Source organism: Protopterus annectens, chromosome 1.part0, assembly GCF_019279795.1.
Source record: "Protopterus annectens isolate FY-2018-M chromosome 1.part0, PAN1.0, whole genome shotgun sequence".
Lineage (NCBI taxonomy): Eukaryota > Metazoa > Chordata > Ceratodontiformes > Protopteridae > Protopterus > Protopterus annectens.
The window spans coordinates 825,582,057-825,606,092 of NC_056725.1; the positions used below are offsets into that span (position 1 = coordinate 825,582,057).

At 40.6% G+C, this 24,036-nt stretch overlaps 2 protein-coding genes across 8 annotated transcripts in view; one reads left to right on the forward strand and one right to left on the reverse strand.

The window, feature by feature from the left end:
* The window catches only part of TFB1M (transcription factor B1, mitochondrial), a 796,864-nt gene that overhangs the window by 215,184 nt on the left and 557,644 nt on the right, over window positions 1-24,036 (reverse strand). The window lies entirely within an intron of this gene.
* On the forward strand, window positions 5,399-9,498 carry CLDN20 (claudin 20). Its single transcript, XM_044063453.1, has 2 exons — window positions 5,399-5,776; window positions 7,125-9,498. Exon 2 carries the CDS (start codon window positions 7,219-7,221, stop codon window positions 7,882-7,884), a length of 666 nt encoding a protein of 221 aa, XP_043919388.1. The 5' UTR covers window positions 5,399-5,776; window positions 7,125-7,218; the 3' UTR covers window positions 7,885-9,498.

Below are 24,036 nucleotides of genomic sequence, written 5' to 3' on the forward strand. Positions count from 1 at the left end.
ACACACACATACATGGTTTTGTTTCTTTCTCTATACAAGCACACACTAAACATTTATTCACTCAGATATACATACATAACACCCCCCCCACAAAAACCCAAAGTGTATATCCCTTACTGGAAAAATTAAAATATTAAACTGTAAGTGATTGACTGCAAATGCCTGATCATCAGCATACTGAATAAAACAAAAATAATATATTTTTTTTGCAGGGTGTCCCCCTGCACCCTCCATACCTCCTGCTAATTACATATACCACCTCCAAGACTGAAATACAGTGGGGAAGGGCAAATTCTATTAACCCACATACTTCACAATCTCACACTGAAATAAAAGTCTTTATGTGCAATCACCTGAGTTCAATCACTTAAACTGGCTTTCATTCTGTTAAAAAAAAAAAGTTTGACAAAAGAAACGTCGACCACAAACACACACACACACACACACACACACACACACACACACACACACACACACACACACACACACACACGTTTGTTGACTATTCTGAGTTCTCTCTCTACTGTACATAGAAGAAATAAAAGCCTTTAAAAGGGTATTCAATATCATAGGTCCCACCAATTGTCTGTAAACAGGCATAATAACTTATTTTCTACTAATAATGCATATTTCCAATATTCCCAGTAGATCAACAATCAAGGTGTCAGGCTTCACATACTGATAATTGGCTTATATTTAGTTCATCTGTAATAACCACTACAGATCCCTTTCCATGTCAGTTACTGCTTCCTTTTCAAATGTGTACTTTGCTGCTGGGGTTCAGTATCCCAGCTGCATGAATATAAAAGATCAGAGTGTACTGAACTGGTTCTTCTTCTTCTCCTTTCACCTTTTCCCATTAGGAGTTGCCACAGTGGAACAACGGTCTGCAGAAAGACTGGCAGTAGAGTTATACAGTGCTGAGTAGCCACTCTGGTGCCCAACCCTCCACAGAAGGCACACTGTCTCTTCTTCTACCTAATCCAAATAAATTAAATCTCTTAGCCGAGTTCCACTGTAACCACCGTCTCTGGTAATCCACTTCAAAGACCTACCTCCCAGTGTAATAAGCAGCATTCAAATCAATCTGAAGTGAGTGTCATCCTTCAAGTTACCACTAAGTACAGTGGATATAAAAAGTGTACACACCTCTGTTAAAATACCAGGTTTTTGTGATATAAAAAATGAGACCACAATAGATTATTTTAAAACTTTTCCCACTGTGACCTATAACCTGTACAATTCAACTGAAAAACAAACAAATCTGTTAGGGGAAAAATATAAAAAATAAAAAATACACAATAAGCTGGTTGCATAAATGTGCACACCCTTTAATACTTTATGCACACCCTTTAATACTTTGTCGAAGCACCTTCTGATTTAATTACAACATTCAGTCTTCTTGGGTAACAGTCTATCAGCATGGCACATCTTGACTTGGCAATATTTGCTCACTCTTCCTTGCAAAAGCCCTCCAAATCAGTCAGATTGCGAGGCATCTCTTCTGCACAGCCCTCTTCAGGTCACCTCACAGATTTTCTATTGGATTTAGGTCTGAGCTCGGGCTGGGACATTCCAAAACTTTAATTTTCTTCTGGTGAAGCTATTCTTTTGTTGATTTGGATGTATGCTTGGGGTCATTGTCATGTTGAAAGGTGAAATTCCTTATCATCTTCAGCTTTCAAGCAGATGCCTGAAGGTTATGGGCCAACAGTGACTGGTATTTGGAACTGTTCATAATTCCCTCCACCTTGACTAAAGCCCCAGCTGAAGAAAAGCAACCTCAAAGCATGATACTGCCACCACCATGCTTCACCGTGGGGATGGTGTTCTTCTGGTGATGCGAAGTGTCATTTTTGCGCCAAATGTACCTTTTGGAATTGTGGTCAAAAAGTTCAACCTTGGTCTCATCAGACCATAACGCATTTTCTCACATGCTTTTGGGAGACTATGTATTGTTTTGCAAATTTTCGCCAAGCCTGGATGTTTTCCTGTGTAAGAAAAGGCTTCAGTCTTGCAACCCTACCCCACAGTCCAGACATACTGAGAATATGGGAGATTGTTGTCACATGCAGTGCACAACCAGTACTTGCCAGAAATTCCTGCAGCTCCTTCAGTGTTGCTGTAGGTCTCTTGGGCAGCCTCCCTGACCAGTTTTCGTCTAGTCTTTTCATCAATTTCGGAGTGAAGTCCAGTTTTCTGCAACGTCACTGTTGTCCCATATTTTCTCCACTTTTTGATGACTGTCTTCACTGTGTTCCATGTTATAGCCAATGCTATGGAAATTTTTTTGTACCCTTCTCCTGACCGATACCTTTCAACAATGAGATCCCATTAATGCTTTGCAAGCTCTCTGCAAACCATGGCTTTTGCTGTAGCAGGCAACTGAGTAAATGTCAGGAAAATCCTACTGGGACAGCTGAACTTTATTTGGGGTTAATCAGAATCTTTAACTGATGACAAGTGTGTACCCAAGAAAACTGAATGCTGTAATTAAATCAAAAGGTGTTTCACCAAAGTATTAGTTTAAGGGTGTGCACACTTATGCAACCAGCGTACAGTACTTTTTTATTTTTTGTATTTTTTTCCCCTAACAGATTTGTTTGTTTTTCAACTGAATTGTACAGGTTATAGGTCATATTAATGGTGGGAAAAGTTTTGAAATTATTTTTTTGTGGTCTCATTTTTGTATATCACAAAAACCTGGCATTTTAACAGGGGTGTGTGCACTTTTTATATCCACTATATATCTGCCCAGTCCCTCAATTTCTCCACTTCAGTTTCAACCTTATTAATTACTCTCTGAATAGGCTGTGTATCTATTTCTTGACCACACAATTTTTCATTTCACCAGAATGTATAACTCACCTCCTTTTGTGTTTCTCATCCACCAAATCTGACATATGTAATCAATGTGCCCTTCCACTGTACACTACTGGTTATAGTCCTGTTATTACTCACCAGAGCTGCTTAGTATTCCAGGTATAGGTCTCACACGTCATTTTTATCTATCTGATTGTAATAGGCCTTATGCAACACATATACATACATACATTCATTTGATAACCAGACACTTGTGCTGGGCTGGTCACAAGGGCCTGTTTAAGTTACAACCTGATTACAAGGTAAGTACAAACATAATTTAGTATAATGCAGTACAGGACATTTTATTAATTAAAGAAAAGTAAATACAGTAGTGAAAAAATGCTGAGAATAATTTACATGAAAATAATATAAAAGGGTATTTAGTAGACAAAGTCAATGAAGCTTTAGTAGGCAATATAAATTAAAAGATAAAACAAATCAAAGCTGAATTTAAAGAATGACTATTAAGACCAGCAAACAGGTGTAACTAGTTAATGTTATGTGAAAAAGGGAGAAAGATAGGAAACAGTAAACTGCATCATGTGAGCAGTGACGCATGGCTCCACACAACTCATTCTCCTGTTTGACTCATTACATGAAGTTCAATGCAGAGAAATTCAAACCATAAGAGTTTTGAATTTAAGACATACAATGGAAGTGGCAGCAGAACAGTGGTAGCCCTTTATGATGACACATCTTGGCACTGGTGTGTGTACTGGAGTGATGGTGTGATTATCCTTAACTAGCACAGCTGTAAGTGTGAATGCCATTATGAAAACTGGGAGTACTCTGCAATGGTGAGCTCCGTGATCATTTTCATTTGTGGGGGTCTTTGTTCTTGGGTTCAGGGGTTGTCAGCCCTGGGATTTCCAGGTTCAGCAACCTGCCATTAGTCTTTTTCAACAATGGATTTTTCAGATGCATTACTTTATGCTGAGTTTAAGCCACTCCATTTTCAAACAGCCATCCAACTTTTCAAGTTCCTGTTATTGTTTCTTGCTTTCCATGCATACTAATTTCTCTGCAGATCTTTGTATCATCTACAAACGGCATGCATTTTCTTTTACACTATCAGTAATGTCACTGAAAAGAAGCAGACCCCCTTCAGTGTGGCCTCTTATTAATTACCATCCTCATATGCCCTAATGTTCAATCAATGCTTTACTTATGGGGCAGCCTTACGACATTATATAATCTAGGGCTAGGTAGTTTACTGCACTTTTATTCAATACCAAGTCTAATGCCTTGCTCACGTAAAGGTATGTCAGTTAAAAGCCACCTTACAGTATAAAAGCTGGTCACTCAGGAAATGAACAATGTTATGTTACGCCTCCTTCCTGCAGTAACATTCACCATGCTCGGGGTCTGTGCCAAACCTCACCTGTTGATATGCAACATGTCCTTCCTTCATAAGTGATTCCACAAAAGACATATGCAATATGTCTTTCCTTCAAAAGTGGTTCCAGGATTTTCCTTACACAGTCTGATCAGAATAAAGAAGTCAGTTCATTTCCCAGGTTTCGGAAGCACTCTACTACTTTAAGCACTCTTAAGGCTTCCACACTTCACAGAAACCATAACAGCTCTGCAGTTTCTTTGAAGGGCAGTTATGGATGTCTGCAGACAGTTTTTTTATAGTCCCAAAACCTTGCACCCATCTACAGAATACATAAAATAGCTGTTTATGTGCCCAATGATCTGCCCTCTCAATACACAGTTTACGTTAACTCGGTCTTGTCCTATTGTGGTTTCATCTTTATGTGCCGTGCATATAGTTTTATCATTTTTTTTCACTTCTCATCTCATTGCGTGGACAATACAAGGTCTACTAGACATTTGGCAGTACCATAAATCCAAAATACAGGGGCAGTAAGAATGACTGTAAAACACTCATTTACAACAAGACGCAACACTCTTGCACTACTTCTATGCTGGCTACTGCACAAATGGGACTTAAACTGAAGAAATTTAAAACAATGCATGACCAAGAAAACTTATTTCCAGTGCTTGTGAGAATGAAGACAACTGGAGGCTTAAGAAAAATATGTCTGAAATGCCTGGAGTGTTGTATCTATATACACACACACACACACACACACACACACACACACACACACACACACACACACACACTTCAACATGAAAGAGTCACACAAATAACAGGTTCTACTTTTTTTTCTTTGCTTAAGGCTGCATGAAGCGCCAACAGTATTAATTATGCATTTACAGACCTGCTGTCAGAAACTATCATCTGCAAAGACCTCTATAAGCCACAAGAAAAACATAATGAAGGAAATATACTAGCAAAATTTCATAAACAACCTTGTTTTATGTGCCATTAAATTCTGATCACATGGTGCACCGCCATCCTGTATGGGGCACTTTCCACAAGCACAAAACAAAACTTGTGTTGTAACCCCCCAAGGAGCGCAGGAGGAACATAGGAACCTATATTTATCTCGAAGCCCAATCAGCACTACAGTTTTTAATATACACTTCTCAACTGCTTCAAAGGAAAACAAAACACAACAAAAAGACCAAAGTAGCTACAATTTTTGCACCAGCCTGTGTTTTAGCAGCACTGTTTTGTTTACTGGTAAGCTTTCTATAAACAGTTTATCTCCTCCTTTACTCAACACTGGTTTCAGCAAATACTGGAAAACAGAAACAACACAAGGATGAAGTGAGACTACAGGAGCCAAAAGGAGTTGTTAATCTGCACATTTTTAACAAAGTTTATTTTATATAAGGGTAACAGAAGTGTTTACATTATCTCAGGAATAAATGCACAGTGGATTCATCCTGTGTTCAGGGTCAGTACGTGCAGAACTCCAATATAACAGCCAGTCCACAGATGGTAGTACCAACCTCAAATCCCAAGCGAGTGGTCAACATAAGAGCAAAAAGCAAGGTATGTAAAAAGCTTTGGAGAACTTCTCTGCATTTCATCTGACCAGTGACATAATATGAGACCTAATGAAATGACCATACTCAGTGTAAACCTAGTTTTCAGTTTTTAACAAACTGCCCCAATATTATCTACAACCAGATCTGTTCCAGGAGCCATTGCTAAAGAAAGATACTCAGGTAGGGACAGAAACAAACTGCATACTACATACACTGCAGAATCAAAATGATGTAATAATGTCACACAAATTGGAGAAAATGTAGTTTTCCCCATAAATAAACTGAAGAAAGCAAGCAGTTTTAGGAAAAATGTTTAAAATGACAGATATTACATTTGCTGTTTACTACACTTAAAACATTTACTTTTTATGTTGCTAAAGTGTCATTTCCTCCTAAACTTTCTTTTTACTTTGCTATTGATGTGGGAAATGGGTGTAATCTGAAAAACAATTCTGTTTCTTCACAGATTTTTCAGTTGCCTTTTGTCAGGTGTACGTGCTATGCCACATTATTATTACTGTTAGAAAATTCATGGGTTATACTAATCAAAACTGAATGTATACAGGTTTGCCTCCCAAAAATATGACTTACTAGCTAACTGTATCTATACAATACACAGCTATCTCAGGGAGCAAAACACTATCTCCGATTTCACCAAAGTAAAAGGACAATCATTATTGTTGTTAAAGGGATGAAACTGCGGAGTGCTAAAATGTTCCTAGTACTTTTACTGCTGCATGCATTTCTTTACATGTTTAAGTCATGCAGAAAACAAACAAGATTTCAACAAAATATATGAACAAAATTTTAAACTGGCACAGAACACTTAATATTTTTCTGAATTTTCAACAAGTGTTATGTAACTAATGAAAACAGAGCCCAAAAGGCAAATATTGTAAAAAAGTAAGCAAACAGCCCCCTGAAGTCAAGAGGCAATAAATCCAGGCTGAGAATGTATCCAAAAGTATAAATAAAGTCCACAGATGATATAATTCAGGTACCAGTTTAATAGGAGACACCTATTAAACTGGTACCTGAATTATATCATCTGTGGACTGTATTTATACTTTTGGATACATTCTCAGCCTGGATTTATTGCCTCTTGACTTCAGGGGGCTGTTTGCTTACAAGTGTTATGTAACTGTTCTATCCGGTACATGGAAAGATCAGGCTGTGTTTATCAGCAAAAAAGACAGCATGCCTTAAAAGCGGGGAGAAAAAAAATTGTGGCAATAAATTACAATTAATCAGAGGCAGTCACAGTCCACCATTTTCTGTATATCTGCTTTTAAAGTTCAAGCTTTTGTCCTGGATAATGCTTTGCTCATTTCTTCTGTTTTCCTCTTACACAGCAATCCACTTGAGCCTGCCTGAGCTGAGGAGTTATCAGCTGGTCCCTCCACAACAATAGAAGAGGAGGCATACAAACAGTGACAGAACACAATCATGGCATCAGCAGGGATGCAGGTCTTTGCTTTCTTCCTGGCTTTGTTTGGTGTGTTTGGAGTTATCATAGCAACACTGTTACCGAACTGGAAGGTAAATGCTGACGTGGGATCCAATATCATAACAGCAGTAATACAGATGCAGGGGCTCTGGATGGACTGCACCTGGTACAGCACTGGCATGTTTAGCTGCACATTAAAATACTCAATCCTCTCCCTGCCTGCTTATATTCAGACGTCTCGGACCATGATGGTCTTGTCTTGTGTCATTTCAGCACTAGGGATCTGCATTTCCACAGTTGGAATGAAATGTACCAGGCTTGGACGGGAACAACAAACCAAAAATCATGCTGCTGTTGTTGGAGGAATATGCTTTCTGATATCTGGGTTGCTCTGTTTGATCCCTATATCTTGGTTTACAACCAATATAATTTCAAGTTTTATGGATCCAACTGTTCCAAACAGCACCAAGTATGAGCCTGGTGGAGCAATTTACACTGGATTTGTTTCAGCAGGATTCTTGTTTGCTGGGGGGCTGATGTTCTGTACATCCTGTTTTAAAAAGCATCCAGCACCAAATATGCATCCCCCTAGAAAACAGCAGGGTACAGCTTCACAACCAGATGTTGAAGATAAGGCAGGTTATAGTTTGCAAGACTACGTGTAAATAAAAGCATAAGCTGGGCGGTATGTTATGGCTGCATTTGTTTTCTTATTGTTACTGAAAAAAAAGCATAGCCCTTTATATAAGCATGACGTGCTCAATAAGTAAACTAATAAATAACATAAAAAGACATTCTAAATGCGAAAAACAGAACATTTTCTACCAGATGGCATTCTTCAAAAAAATCCCAGTGCTGTGGATTCACTACACAGGTGGCAAATAATAAATGACAAAAGAAGACGGAATAGGTATGTAACTGTTTCAGAAACATAATTCTCAGCTACCTTTTGCTCTTGAAGGTAATAGTGACGGCACTATTAAAGAATTCAAACAATGCCCTATACTCTGTTCTAATTTTAGCACTGGCTAATCACATCAGATACACAAGAAAGTGTTCAATGGATGCCAGGTGTTGCCCATTGTTTTTAAACATGGTTGCATGCGCTTTTCAAACCATTTTCAACTGCCATGGAAACAGTATTCAATATAAAACATTCACACTGTTTGACCACACACTGAACAGACAAGGGCCATCAGACATTCTAACAATGCTGTCAAAGCAGAGATGCTTTTAACCTGGAAGACATTTTATCTGGAGAAGCTATGCAGCAAATAACCATATCGACTACAAAGCAAAGTTCACATTCTGTTCATAGCATTTTCTGTCAGTTAAGAATTCTCACAATTGTCTTTCTCTCTGCTGTTCTACTTGCATGCGATACATTCATAAGGGATGAGTTACATATAAAATGACAGGCTACAGTCTGAAAATTAGCTATGTCATTTTTAGAAACATCTTTTCTTATGGTTATGCTTTGACTTTACATGTAGTATTCTCCATTTTTTGCATCTAACATTAACCACCACTCCAGAATGCTCAATTTATTCAGAAAGATTGATGTGTAAACCTCACTTTGAAGTACAGCTATAGATTAGAAATTAAACATAACAAGAAAACACAGTCCTCTGTTGACCCTGCAGACACACGGCTTTTTTTAAATTTTACATGCGAGGTTTTTGGCACACTAACAGTTTTTTTATGTAGTGATACACCTAAATGTGGATTCCATACATTCATGCAACATGGGCTGAAGAACAATTTTTATTACAAAGCTAATACCTCAAGGTTGCTGAAACTATGCATCTAAGTACAATACTGTGTTAATAAAAAGGACATTGACAGCACCTTTATAATAAAATGCCTTACACCACTAATCTATAAATGATACATTCCAGTTGAGCACAAACATCAGAAAGGCATAAAGTGAATCACAACAAAAGTTGAATTAGTATTTATAAAAGCATCATCTTTTTAGAAACAAATGTTTTGTTAGATGATTTACCCTGCTGTTAGTCAATACCTGCACCATCTGAACACTATAACAAATGCATGACAGAATTAGTTGTTTGCAAGCAATAATAAAAATGCCTTTTTACATGTAGTTAGTGTAGAATATATAGGCACTTGGTGACTCAAACCAAAACAAGAGAAATCTGAAGAGTTTTACTTGCTGTATGCTGTACGAATGAAACTAATACCATTTTTTAATCACTATGGTTTCCTGAAGGAGCAGTTATGTAAAACGGTAAATAAAGATAAAAATCCATTTAACTGTATTTTACAGAATGTTTTTGCATGACACAAAAAAGGAATTGAGATGACTTGTGCATTTGTTGAATTCACTTTAGTTGGTTATACAGCAAGGCCATCACAAAACAATATAAGCATTACATCACTGGGGTGCCTTCTGTGTAGAGTATGCATGCTCTCCTCGCATCTGTATGGTTCTTCTCCAGGTGTTCCAGCTTTTCTCCCATCTGCAAAAGTCATGCAGTAAAAGAATCAGCATTCTCGTAATGGCTTTTAGGTATGCATGTAGTGCGTGAGTGAGTGTGGGCATGAAAGTATACGTGTGTTGAGTGATAGTCCAGCACTATGTCCAGAATGTGCTTCAATGTTTTGTGCCCAATGGCTTCTAGGACAGGCTCGAGCATCCCCGAGACCCTGTGAAGGATAAAGTGTGTTATCCGAAAATGGATGAATGGATTACACAATGAGTTACCAAAGGCCATCTACAAAAGTGTTCTGCATACAACAGATAGATTGCAGTATGATGTATTGCGAACACCAGTGATGTCATATAGGTCAAAGTTATGAATTTATTTTCCCAATCATACAGGTCAGAGTTATGGATTTCTTTTCCTAATCTCTTTTTATGTACAGTTCCTATATGCTAAATACAACAAAACTTTATTTTTTATTAAGAACAATTCAATAATGTGTTTTTTTTTTAGTGTCAAGATATCAAATACATAAGGAGTTAGGCCCTATAAATTATACCAGTAGGCTAAAAAAGTTCTAGTATTTTGAGAAAATCGCAGTTAGTAAATGTAGACAGTCAAGAGGGTTCAAAGCACACAGTGATAAACCCATAAGTGTTAAAAACTTGCACAGTAAAAAGAATATGGTGCACATTTAGTGATTCTAGGGAGTAGGGCAGGAAACTTTGAGGGCAGATTTGATTTGTAGATTCTTAAAAGTATATATAGGTCAGAATTCAAAGTAAAAATTTTCACTAATAACAAATGTAAAACTCAGAGCATGTATCAAAACTAATAATGTTATCTCTACTGTTATGGACTAAAATTAATATTCTTGACCTGCCATCAAAAGTATGTGTTTTACTTTTGGGTGAGCTGTAACTGTTGAACTGTTTACTTGTAGTGCTCTCTAAGAATATATGCATTATCATATGATCATAAAAAAATAAATAAAAAGAAGAAATAAAAAGAGAACAGCCCTAAAAATCTGTTTGATGGATGCAGCTAACAGTTGTACAACTAGCCCACATCCTTCTTCAACCTCTCAAAAGCTCTCCTCATTTACTGTGTGGGAACTTGCAACACTACTCACTAAGGAGCAGCACTGTGTGCCACTTCTCATCAGGGAAAGTTCTCCTCATCTGATGTTTAAACATCTCATGCCCTCTGCAGTGCTCTCCCTTTATGTTCATAGGCACCTCTCTATATTTTGACCTGTATCAGGCACAGAGTTCAACTGTCTTCTCTCTCCAGCTGTCTAAACAAAGTTGGTTTCCCAGCCTCTTTTATCATTTTAAACATGATGACTAGTTATAACTCGACCGTTCTATTTATACGACAACTTATGTTAAGTAACGATTCCATACTGGTAACTGATACTCCCAATATCAGTCTAAACAATGGTAGCAACATCTCTGCATTTCACGAGTTTTCCCTTTAGTAATGCTTTCAATCAGTAAATTGCATGTAACAACAGCTACTACAGTTCTCAGAGATTTTAATTTCTGGTAAGATGGCATTGCGCCATGTCTTTTTCTACTTCACCATTACAAGATCAGATCCCTGAAGTAACATTTCAGCTTTATGTTCTTATCTGCAGATTGTATTATCTTACATTTTACACATTTCATCCAGCCATAACAGATCTGCATAACTGGCGATAATGAATGTACCATACAGGTCACATGCTTTATGCTACAAATTAAGGACATTTTTTTCTAGTGGACGTGCAAAAGGAAAGAACTCAGTAATCATGAGACCTGTACTATCTTATGCAAATGCAGGGCACGTTATGACAAGAAACTTTATTTCTAAAATTTATTACATTAATCATTAAATTGAAGCACATATCTAATCTTGTCATAAGTACGACAACAGTACAACATGGTTACCATTTCTGATTCAGAGAGAGCCCTATCACAGTGCTACAACACAAAGACACAGACACACAACCAGGGATAGATATTAATTATTCCTCTTAGAAAATCACAAGAACAGCTTTTGCACTAGCATACATTTACTAAAGAATACAAAGTATGAAAGTGTAATGTGTGTCATTAATGACTGACTATAAATATCCATGTGTTATAAGATCAGGAAAAAGGAGACATTGAGGACAATTTAGACAATGATGGAGGTGTAAGAAGTCTCACTGTGTGCAAAATGAGCTGAATACATTATCGTGGCAGGATTTCATTTAACTGATAACAGTGAAACACCAGAGATATACCCAGTCAAAAGGCAGTAATTCGGTGGGACAGGAGAACTTACCCCTCGTGTGAATGCAACTGATTTACTCCCATTTTATTAAAGTTAAACCATTGTAACCAAGAAGAATGTGTGTAAGCAGCTGAATAAATTAGCACAGGAGAATTTCTTTCACTTGAGTACAGTCAAACACTGGAAAAGAATGCTATCAGAAAAGGTTACAGTCTGTGTATGAAGGCAACTGCCCTACCATCACTGTCAGTAGGTGGGGAGGGTGTCTGCCTGCATCTCTGAAACAAGTTGAATACATTATTATGGGCAGAATTTTTATTACTTGCTAATAGTCAAAAAAACTGAGATGCAGCTCGTCAAAGGTGGTAATTTTTAGGGGGGTGAAGGAATATTTAGGCAATGGTGAAAGCAACTGATGTAATGTCATCTGACCACAATCACTGCGGAGGGCTTGGCCTGTCTCTGTGAAGCAAACTGAATAATTAGTATGGGCAGAATTTGTTTCACAATATCACTGGAACTGAAAAGTACCTAACTAAAAACTGATAACTGGGAAACTGGGGACTAATCTGTAAATGAAAGCAACCAATCACAAGTACCACATGATCACAATTAAAATGTTATATGTTTTGTCAAAGGCCATGTTAAGTGCGAAATGAGATGAAATACAAGAAGTGTTTGTTTTTTTCATTTCTAACTTATTTTATTGGATTCTTCAGAAACAAGCAAAATAAAGTTGTATAATACAAAAGTTCAAAATATTTATTATAAAAAGCTATAAAAATGTAATTCTACTATATACTTTGAGTCAACATAACCTAATACAAAATATCTAAATATAACCATTTAATAAAAAAAGAACAAATTTACAGAAAAAAACACTAGAGAAAGAGAAGAAAGTAGAAAGATAAGAGAAATATCACAGATATGAGAGTCTTGTAGGGAAAAATGTGGTTTCTTCTAATTCTACACATTGTAAATCAAATGAAGTCACTATCCTTTCAGAAGCAAAGAGTTACAGATTTGTTTAAGCTTGGTAATGTCAACCTTTTAGCTGTTAGATTTAACATGTTATGTAGATTATTTTTTCAACTTCTTCTGGCTCAAGGTGGCTTAGAAAGTAACCCTGGCCATCAAACCAACATCATTTAATGACTGGACAGTCCCAGCAGCATCAGTAACTTCAGCAATTAATCTGATTATATTCATGCCACCAAGTGGTGAAGTATGTAGCTCAACCTGCAAATTTAGAAGGGTTTTTGTAACTTTTGACTACTGCCTATGAATCAGTACTGTTACCTACACTGCTGAAAATTTTGTGCTCTGTTTTATTCTTAGGCACAGAAGATTTGCTAAGCTTTGACATGCACAGATTTAGGACATTTTGGGACCACAGAGATCTGCAGCCTTTTGGCAAGTTTTATTTTGCCTGGAGAGAACAGCCCCCGGTTTATATTAATGATTTTCCTTATGGAAAAAGCGTCTGTAGAAAATTTTGAAATAAAAGAATTTGCTAGGAATAATGGCCAAAAGCTGACAGCAATTGCAAAATATCTTTTAAGGATTACATAATAAAATTTTAGCACTTTGCCTGGTCTCCGTTGAGACTTACTAAGTTTATACCATGTATCTAAGGTTTCTAAATGGAAGGCTCAGAACTATAGCTAAGATCATCTCAAAGATGAGGAACCAAAAAAAAAAACTAGCTCTTTTGTGCAATACTAAACTGTGGCAAGCAGTTCCTAGACAAACCTGATAAAAAATTACTATATGCTCCCACTGCAACCTGCCAGCTACTACCACTACTGGCATTTACTTATGAAGCTGAGACATGCTTATGGTTCATAAATCAATGCTGGTACCACACACTCACCCACACTGACAACTACCAATCATCACCCCGAACAGATTGGACCTGGAGCAGATGTCTAAGTTGCATGATGACATGCAAATGAGGACAGGAGAAAGGAGGTTGTAATTCTTAGTCATGATGCAGTAAGTTACATAAGTGGTTGCACCAAAGTATAAAGGCAAAGAGCATATAGGAAGCTGCAACACTGCAGTGATGTGGCCACTTTTGTGCAACAGTGCTATATTATCTCAACTGTCAGTGTCTTAGATGCACAATGTGATCACACATGACAGTGAAAGTGGAACTAATAGAGATTACCTCTCATCACCTAATACATCAGCCATTACAGGACTGCTTTCTCATGGACAGTTGCATCATACAGGTAGTGGCTAACAGATTAGAAATGGAGGAATGTGTGAACTTCCAATAAGCATGGATACACCATGGTATCTGTAGTTGTTGCCATATGAGCTTCAGGGACCTTCTACAAGCAAACAAACTGAGGACGGACTTGGTAAATTGAAGATGATGGTACATCTCAGGCATTAGCCTGTAGAATACTTACGATACTTATGACAACCCTCAATAATTCCTGCACCAGAAGGAGGAGCACATCTGCTTTCCCAATGCACCAGGAGGCGAGAGAAAGAGACAGAGAGACACAGACATTGCTGTTTGAGGTTTCTGCAATACTGCTTACGTCCTCAAAGTGCCAGTAACCAGAGAGCTGTATCCATGTGATAATAAAGGCACTACTGGGTACCATGGAGAGTGTTATATCAAAATGAAGGCCACCACTGCATCACTTGACAGGTACTGTGCAACATCCAGGGTTAACAACCAGTATGTCTGCACAGCAGCCTGTCAGTGTCCAATGATTCCCACATATAGCATAAAAGTCATTTGGATTGCTGCTTCATGCACACAGACATCTCAGAGTGACATCTAGTGGGGAAGTGCGAACATACACGTGCAATTTACATATCTACAGCCATACAAACAACATATACACAAACAAATCCCCCAAGTGGCTTTCCCATGTCCCTAATGTGTTACAGGTGCCACATTTTTTCCTCTGGAATCCTAGTTGATGACATCCATATGGAACTCACAAGCATAGCTGAACAGCAGTACAACACTGCCTATGCAAAAACCAGAATGGTAGCAAGAGTGTGTTTGATCTGTCACAATCCCATTTCCATCTAGACAAATCTGAGGAAGCACTGCAGTAGTCACCACAGCCAGCCAGCTCTTTGTAGCATGTGGTATACTATGATCCCACAAAAGCAGGCAGGCTAGCCAGCCTCCGAGACACTTTTCCACCACACTGGCAGGATCCATTACAACCACCACTACATCCACCAGTGGTGACAGTGATGGCAAAAGAAAACCAGCAGTGGCTGCATCACATCCCCCAGATGGCACTGTGCCCAGTTTATGGCAGTGCAGTGCAGTGTCACACAGAATAAAATGAGAAATAGCACAATACAGGATAAAATGATGCATGCAGTGTTATCTAAGGGATACAGTGGGGTCTGAAGACTTGAATCATGCTATGCATCAGACATCTCCACTTACACCACAGAGAATGGGGGATAGTGAGGGTCACAGCCATCTTGATTTGCACAGGTGCCCAAGGACACAACAACACATGACTGTGTACACTACCATCTGGTGCCAGTTTGCAAGTCAATGCAGGCAGACATGGGTATCGCAGGGAGAAGAGGTACCAAATATAACCTTTACTTATTATCCTTTGCTGACTGGGTTAGTCACACTGGATTAGTAGCCTATTTTCAGGGGAAACTTAGCCAAGGCATCGGGAAACTAACCCTACTCTTTGGAGTAGGGGGACACAGTGTGTGGCACGTCTATATTCCTGTTTCCAGTCCAGGCATGTAGGCAGCCTACAGAAACAGGAGAATACATGGCAATGATCAGGCAGTACAGTGATAACAAGCAGAGTGAAATTTTGAGCTCGGAGATGGTAGAATTGGTATTAAGTAATGCGGAGGTGGAGAGATCATTCATACAAGAGGAGAAGGAAGAAGCAAAGCAAAATAATGATACGGAGAGTATATCAGAAGAGGGAATGGATTGGGAAGTCATTTTTCAGAAGAAACTGTTCAAAGGAGATATGGGGATTCAGCAGAAGTGTACTATCACAATCCTCCAATCCAGAGGGTTGCGGGATGATTACCTTAAGGATCTTATCAACCAAAGTGAACTGGAAAGTGAAGTAGCAGCGTCCTGGGGAGAACTGATGGAAAAATTCAAGAAGAAGAAACGCTGGAGGAAACCGGAAGAAAATTGTATGCACAGATGATAAAGGAAGGAGAGAAGAAAATCAAAGAGGTGAAGGAGCTAAAGAAGAAATACATCATAAGAATAAGTAAAAAGAAAAAGGACAGGAAAGGTATGAAGTATGGGACTCTGTGATTGCACCATTGGGTGTTTCATCTACAGAGGTAAGAGCATTTATTTAATAAAGATAAATTCTGTGATTTATTTTTTGAGACTGGACAAGCCATGGAAAACTTTTTAGTAAAGTATAAGGGAAAAAAAAGAACAGCAATCCACTGTCAGAATATGTAATACAATAATTTCAAAGAGAAACAAAAAAAAGAAAATTCAATTTAAAACTGAAACTGAAGCAAAGGACTTAAAAGTGCACTTATTAACGTTGTGTAAAGATCTTTTGGATACAATGACTTGTGGACTGGGGGGATGGGAATGTGGGGTTATATTAATACGGTAAACAAAAATGTTTTACACATTCCTAGTATAATTAATGTAAGTGGCAGTAGAGGCTTTCTGAAATACAGAGTTCAACATATTTTTTTTTTGTGGTAAGGATAATCATTTGATAAGTGAATGTGATAAAAGAAAATGTTTCATATGTAGAAAAGCAGGTGACGAAGCAAAGAAATAAAAGTTGAAATGAAAAGTTTTGGTAAAACTGAACATGTCTGGTTAGAGTGTGATGAAGATGTTCAACTTATAGAAAAGGAACCACATAACTTAGTCCAAGATACAGACAATAATAATATACAAGAAAAACAGTGATATGCAGGAAAATAAAGACACTGCAATAAATACAAAAGAGGGGGGAGATAGAAAAGATGGCAGAATGACTTGATACAAGTGAAGAAGAGTACACAAATTGGCAGGTAGTGAGTGGAAAGAAGAATTCTACAGGAAAATGAGTAAGAGAAAGGAAAAGAAAATTTAAAAATCTAATAACAAAAGAAAGGAAAAAGGCAATGGATAAGAAAAAAATGTATTATTTCATTCAAAAGCTGAAAATCCTCGCCTTCAATGTTAACAGTATGAAAAATATGAAAAGAGTAGTTATTTTAGAATGGTGTGCTGCATTAGATGTTCATATTATTAGATTAGATTACTGAGAGAAGAAGAAAGGTCACAAACAAAAACATTATGGGGTGGACCAATTATTTGGAACATGGCCAAAGATGCATGTTCAGGCATAGGTATATTATGTCAAGATAATATTAAAATACTAGGTGATACTATAGTTGAACTATGACAAACAATGATACTAGATACAAGACGGAATATAAACGTATATAGGGTGATTGATATATATGCTTATGTTACAAAAAAAGACAAGAGATAATGTTGAAACAAATTCTTGAATAGGTCACTGTAAATAAGAAGTTATGTACCTACCATAACATTCCATGTTAGTTGTCTTCTCTCGCCTTCTTTCTTGCTTGATGGGTTCGGAGCCGATCCTCGGCTCCGACTCGGCACTTGCTAAGCTCGAGAGTCACTTTTACCAGCTCGAGGCAGCCCCATATCCCATGATGCAAGGCGGTAAGTACCCAGATCTCGTTTGATGACAAAGGGCAATAGCACCAAGCATAAATACTTCCCAAAGGAAGAAAGAAAGAAAGAAAACCTACAGGAAGGACCAGTTCTGAATGGTCTTCAGCATAACAATCTCTTGTAGAAAGGTCTGTCCAGGCCTGGGGGAAGGAGGGAGGGTCGCAAGAAAGAAGGCGAGAAGACAACTAACATGGAACGTTATGGTAGGTACATAACTTCTTAATGTTAAGTTGTCAATCTCGCCTTCATTCTTGCTTGATGGGACCGCATCCCTAGCACCTCTATCCTGGGTGGCTCAATGGAACAGACTCTTGAGGACTGTAGAGCCAAAACTGGCTCTGTCCCTGGAGGCCAAGTCCAATTTGTAATGGGAAACAAAAGTATGAGGAGTGGCCCAAGTGGCCGCTGCACAAATAGTGTCTAAAGGAAGTCTAGCTTGAAAGGCTGTAGAAGTAGCTAAGCTCCTAGTTGAATGTGCTTTAGGTTTTGAGCACAGCTGTTTTCCCCTGAGCAGATAAATTTCAGAGATGACAGAAGACAGCCATCTAGATAAGGTCACTTTAGAAACAGGAAGGCCTTTCCTGTTATCTGCATAGGAAACAAAGAGTTGATCGGATTTCCTGGATTGTTTAGTTCTGTCCAAATAATATCTGAGTTGGCGGTGGACATCAAGATAATGTAATTTTTGTTCCGATCTGTTTGAATAGTTTGGAAAAAATACAGGGAGTTCAATGGATTGATTCAAATTAGCCTTTGAGGCAACCTTAGGCAAAAAGGTCGGATTAGTTCTCAATGATACTCTGTCCTTGTGAAAGACCAAGTAGGGGGGTCGAACCGAAAGAGCTTGAAGTTCAGACACCCTCCTGGCCGATGTAATAGCTACTAGGAATAAAGTTTTCCAAGAAAGAAATTTTAGAGAGCAGGAAACAGCTGGCTCGAAGGGGGGAAGAATCAAGGATGTCAGCACTAAATTTAGATCCCATTGAGGAGGAGGATTCCTGATTGGAGGCTTTAGCAGGAAAATTCCTTTCAAGAAGGCTTTACAAAGCCTATGGGACATGATATTGTGATCTGCAATCCCGACATGAAAGTTCGAGATAGCAGCCAACTGAACTCTGACTGTGGAAGAAGAGGAGCCTGCATGAAAAATCTCTGCTAAGAAGTCCAGGACTGCCTGAACAGGGGCAGTGAAAGGATCAATACTCTTGGCATTAGCCCAATAAGAAAAACGTTAAAACGTTTCCATTTGCTTGCATAAATCCTCCTGGTAGAGGATTTTAAAGAAGCTACTATGATGTCTCTAACAGGGTTAGAGATCAAAGGAAGCCTGGCTAAGGAAGGAAGTGGAGCAACCATGCTGTGAGGTTGAGAGAAGGGATAGACCGGTGCAGCTGACCGGATTGGTGAATCAGAAGATCTGGCACTGGGTCCAGATGCCACGGCTGCACCAAAAGGTGACGATGGAGGAACGGGAACCAAACTTGTCGAGGCCAGTAAGGAGCAATGAGAATCAAATTGGCTCTCAAAACGGTTGCTTTCTGGATAACTTGAGGGATCAGAGGAAATGGAGGAAAAGCATAAAGAAGTCCCTGGGGCCAATCCTGGGTCAGAGCGTCTCTGGGGGGATGGCCTGGAAGAGGGAAGAGAGAGAAGAAGTCTGGGCATTTGCTGTTCTGGGGAGTAGCAAAAAGATCGCAACATGGACGACCCCATTCCAGAAAAATCTCTTCCGCTATAGATTGCTTGAGAGACCACTCGTGAGGCATGAGAATAGCTCTGCTCAATCTGTCCGCTACAATGTTGGTTTTCCCAGGGATATGCGTTGCTACCAGAAATCGATGAGAGGAGATTGCCCATTGCCATAGTCTGAGCGCTTCTCGACACAAGGGGTAGGACTTGGTTCTGCCCTGTTTGTTGATATACCAAACTACAGACATGTTGTCTGTGTGGACTGCAATTGTCCCTACGGGAAGAAAGTCGTTGAGGGCTTGCAACGTTAAAAGCACTGCTCTCATCTCCAGGACATTTATGTGCAGGTGGTACTCGAACGGCTGCCACGTCCCATGAACCATCCTGCCCTGATAATGACCCCCCCACCCGATCAGGGAGGCATCCGTGGTGACAGTGGCTACTGGGGATGGGGGTACAAAGTGTCTGCCTTGGTGAACCTGGGGAGATGTGATCCACCAAGCAAGATGATCTTTGCAAGTCTGTGTCACCAGAATCTGGTGACGCATTGGAAGTTGTTGGTACGACCACTGTGTGAACAGCATCCACTGAAGAAGGCGCATGTAGAAGCGAGCCAGGGGAAGAAGAGTAATGGCCGCAGCCATGAGGCCTAATATCTTTAGAACCATTCTGGCCTGTACTTTCTTGTTGGCTAGAATGATCCTGACATGACTTTGAATGTCTGAAACTCTTTGATCTGTAAGGGTAGCTGACATCCGAACAGTGTTTAAGTTTGCACCTATGAAAGTAATAGACTGGCAGGGCGATAAGGATGACTTTTCGAAGTTGATCGAGATGCCCAAAAGAGTACAAAGCTTTATTGTGTAATCCCTGGCTTGAATAAGCTGATGCCTGGTGGTGGCTGAAAGGAGCCAGTCGTCGAGATACGGAAACACCTGGAATCCTTGACGTCTCAGGTGAGCCGTGACCACTGCCATGCATTTGGTGAACACTCTGGGGGCTGTAGTGAGACCAAAGGGCAGGGCTCTGAACTGGAAATGACTGGATCCCAGCCGAAAGCGGAGAAATCTCCTGGAACGTCTGTGAATTTTGATGTGATAGTACGCATCCTGAAGATCTATTGAGCACATCCAGTTGTCCTTCTGTAAGAAGGGCAGAATTGACTGAAGAGTGACCATTCGGAATCTTGTCTTCCTCACAGACTTGTTGAGTCTGCTGAGATCCAATATTGGTCTCCAATCTCCCGTCTTTTTGGGGACCAAAAAGAACCTTGAGTAGATTCCGGGCTCTGAATGGTCTGTTGTAACTGGCTGAATGGCTCTTTTTTGCAGTAGTTTTGAGACTTCTAACTCTGCAATTTCCCTTAGACCGGGCGGTACGTCTGGAAGGGAATTTGAGGGGTAGAAAGGACTTTCCTCGAAAGGAATTATGTAACCCTTGGATATGATCGACTGTACCCATCTGTCTTGAGTGAGGGAGTGCCAGGCTTCTGGGTACAGTGATAATCTTCCCCCGACTGCCTCCAAGGAGGGACAGCCGGGCAACATCTCAGGGATGCTGAAAGGGATTGTCAGAGAGAGGCTCTCTGTTTCCCTGGTTTTTTGGACCCCCTCTGCCTCTAGAGCGGCGTCTGTTGTTGTTACCCCTCTGCCTCTAGGGGTAAACTGACCACGTGAATCCGGCGTGACTCCTTGGGATTTGCGGAACCACATTTTGCCACCTTTCTGTCCTTTGGGGTAAGGTCTAGAAGGGGTGGAAAAACGGACTCCTGACAGAAAGAGTCTTGTCGTCCTGCTCACACCTGGTCAAAGTTTCCTTCACTTGAGGGCCAAACAAAGCTGACCCATCAAAGGGAGAATTTGTGAAGGACGCCTTAAAGGGATCTGCAAAGTCACATAGCCGCATCCAGGCTTGGCGTCTAAGAGCCACACCTGTACCTGCGGCCCTACTCCATCAGCAGCATATGATATTAGCCGCATGGAGGAGTTTGCAATGGAATTAAGGGTTCCTAGCTGCAAAGCAATTTTTTCCTGAGCCCCTGCAGCTGTAGGATCCTGTACAACATCACCTAGCTCCTTAAGGATATCCCTTTGGAGTCTGGTGAAGTGACATAGGTAATTCAGCGAGCATAGCAAAGGTTGCTGAGGAAAACATCCGCTTACCGTACCTATCCATGGTCCTAGAGTCCTTATTAGGAGGATGGGCCAGTGCGGAAGGATCTGCAAGTTCCTTCTTGGTGGCAGCAGCCACCACCATGGCATCAGCGGGGACACCCTTAGTGAGGAATTGCTTATCACACGGGCAGTAATAAATTTTGAAGGCCTCCTAGGGACTGGCTCTACAGAGTCAGGAGCAGCCCACGCCTTCGGGCAATAACCTGCATAAGGGGTCGAAGGCGGAGACACCCAGGAGGTGGAGGGCCGAGATCCAAACGCCTCTAGGTATACTGACTCATCCTCAGAGGGATTATTGGTGGGCCAGTTTCCCCTCTGTCTAAGGAGTTCTAGGATGTCTGAGAAGGAGACATCCTCAGATTGGGATCTTGGGGATCCCTCTGACTCATCTAAGTCAGTATCTGAAGTGATAGACTCGGGGGAGTCTACATGTTTCCTCTTACAGGTCCTCTTCCTAGGAGGATCTCCTGAAACATCAGGAGAATCCTCAGAAGAGGGGGATATTCCCAATGGGGAAACCTGAGGCGGAGGATCTCTGGGTCCTGTAGCAAGAGAAGTGGCAGAGATGTCAACAGGCACTATAGAGGGAGGAGCTAAGGGAACAGACTGCTGGCTGATACCCGTGGCCAGCACACTCTTCATCACCTCGAATGCTCCCCTCCCAGGAAGGTCCGAGAGAACCCGTTCAAGAGCTAGGAACTCCAGGGACCACCGAAAGGGAAGACTCCCAGGCAGAAGTCGGAGCAGAGCCCACCAAGGCCGAGGCCCCAAGGGAAGAGCGGGCTCGGACAAGGGTCCGATGCCACTCACCCCCTCGGAGGAGACCATGGAAGCCCGGCCACCGAATCCCTCTAAGGAAGGTCTCGAAGAGGAGATAAGAGTAGAGGCTGAAGGAACAGAAGGGGTATCTGTCCCTCAGCCGTAGCAGTAACCATTCCCGAAGACTCCAACTCCAAGCTCTGGGGTAGAGTTGAAGGAGGAACTGCAATGGGGTGTGGACCAATAGCCGTCTGTTGAGACGGACTATGTAACATTTGGGCCAGTGCCTGTGACTTAAGTAATCTACTGACCACTCTCTCTAAATCATGGTCAGAAAGCCTGGATGACCTTGAAGATCGGCTCCGATGGCTCCGTTCCGAGAGGAGAGGTGAAGCCGGAGCCGAAAGTATCGGCTCCAAGGAAGGAGACCTAGACCTCTTCCTCGAAGGAGCCATCGGAACCGATGAAACTATTGAACCTGTCGGAGCCGACAACTTATCGGAGCCGACAGGTAGCTGATGCATCGTCTCCAGCCGGAGCCGATACAGCCACAAAAGTAACGGTGTCGGAGCCGATCGGAGCCGACACCGATGCCTGAGCCACATGGTGGTCGGAACCGATCGGAGCCGACACCGGTGGTCGAACCAGAATCGGCACCGATAGCCATCGGTGCCGAAGGTTTAGTTAACCTAGAATCGGCTCCAGCCGAGCCGATCTCGACTCTGAATGAGTCGGAGCCGAGGCCGCAGGCTTGGACACAGAAGCCTGGGCCTTGGAAGACTTAGAAGTCTTGGATGGAGCCGATTTAGCGGAGAGCCCTCCGGCAGAAGGCCCCTCAAAATCAACTTATTTCTTCTTTCCTGCAGGACTCTCTGGCTGAAAGAATGACATATAGCACAGGAGTCCTGCAGGTGAAGAGGCCCCAGACAGTACAGGCAAGAAGTGTGACCGTCTGTCAGAGACATTTTCTGACAGCACGAGTCACACTTCTTAAAGCCTGAGACCCTTTCTTTAGACATGGTGTAAAAACACACAGACACACACACCAGTCAAAGAAATTAAATTAAATATACCAAAAGGTATAACTAGTAAACACACACACACCCTAACGGGGGGGGGGGGGGATGGGATGGGTGAAAGTCTGACTAAAAAAATAAGAAGAGACAGAGAATTTTCTGTCAGAAAAGGTTTAAAACTAATATAAAACTAACAATTAAGGGTTTTTTTGTTAAAAGGGGCTAAAATAGCAAAGTAGCAAATCACTTACCAGGAGCTGGTAAAAGGAGGACCTCATCAGCGAAGCGGCAAACGAGATCTGGGTACTTACCGCCTTGCATCATGGGATATGGGGCTGCCTCGAGCTGGCAAAAGTGACTCTCGAGCTTAGCAAGTGCCGAGTCGGAGCCGAGGATCGGCTCCGAACCCATCAAGCAAGAATGAAGGCAAGATTGACAACTTAACATTATGGGCATTATACTGGCAGGAGATTTTAACTGTAACCTAAGAATAAGTAAAAAGATCAGTAGTGATGTTAAAATAGTACATGACATAATGACAAGCAGTAAACTATATATATGGAATAATAAGCACTGGACATACAAAAGAAATGAGATTGAGACTTAAACGTATTATTTTTTCTTATCAGGTAGCATAAAAATTATACAGAAAGGGATAAAAAAGTCAAGATTCTCAGATTATATAGCTATATGGTTAAAATACATGAGAAAGAAGAATATGTAAGAATACATAAAGGAATCAAAAGGTTGAATGAAAGAGATTTAAAACAAGATG

What these genes read in the sequence shown, in the direction of transcription:
- CLDN20 (XM_044063453.1), top strand. Translation starts at nt 7,219, where the DNA reads ATGGCATCAGCAGGGATGCAGGTCTTTGCTTTCTTCCTGGCTTTGTTT.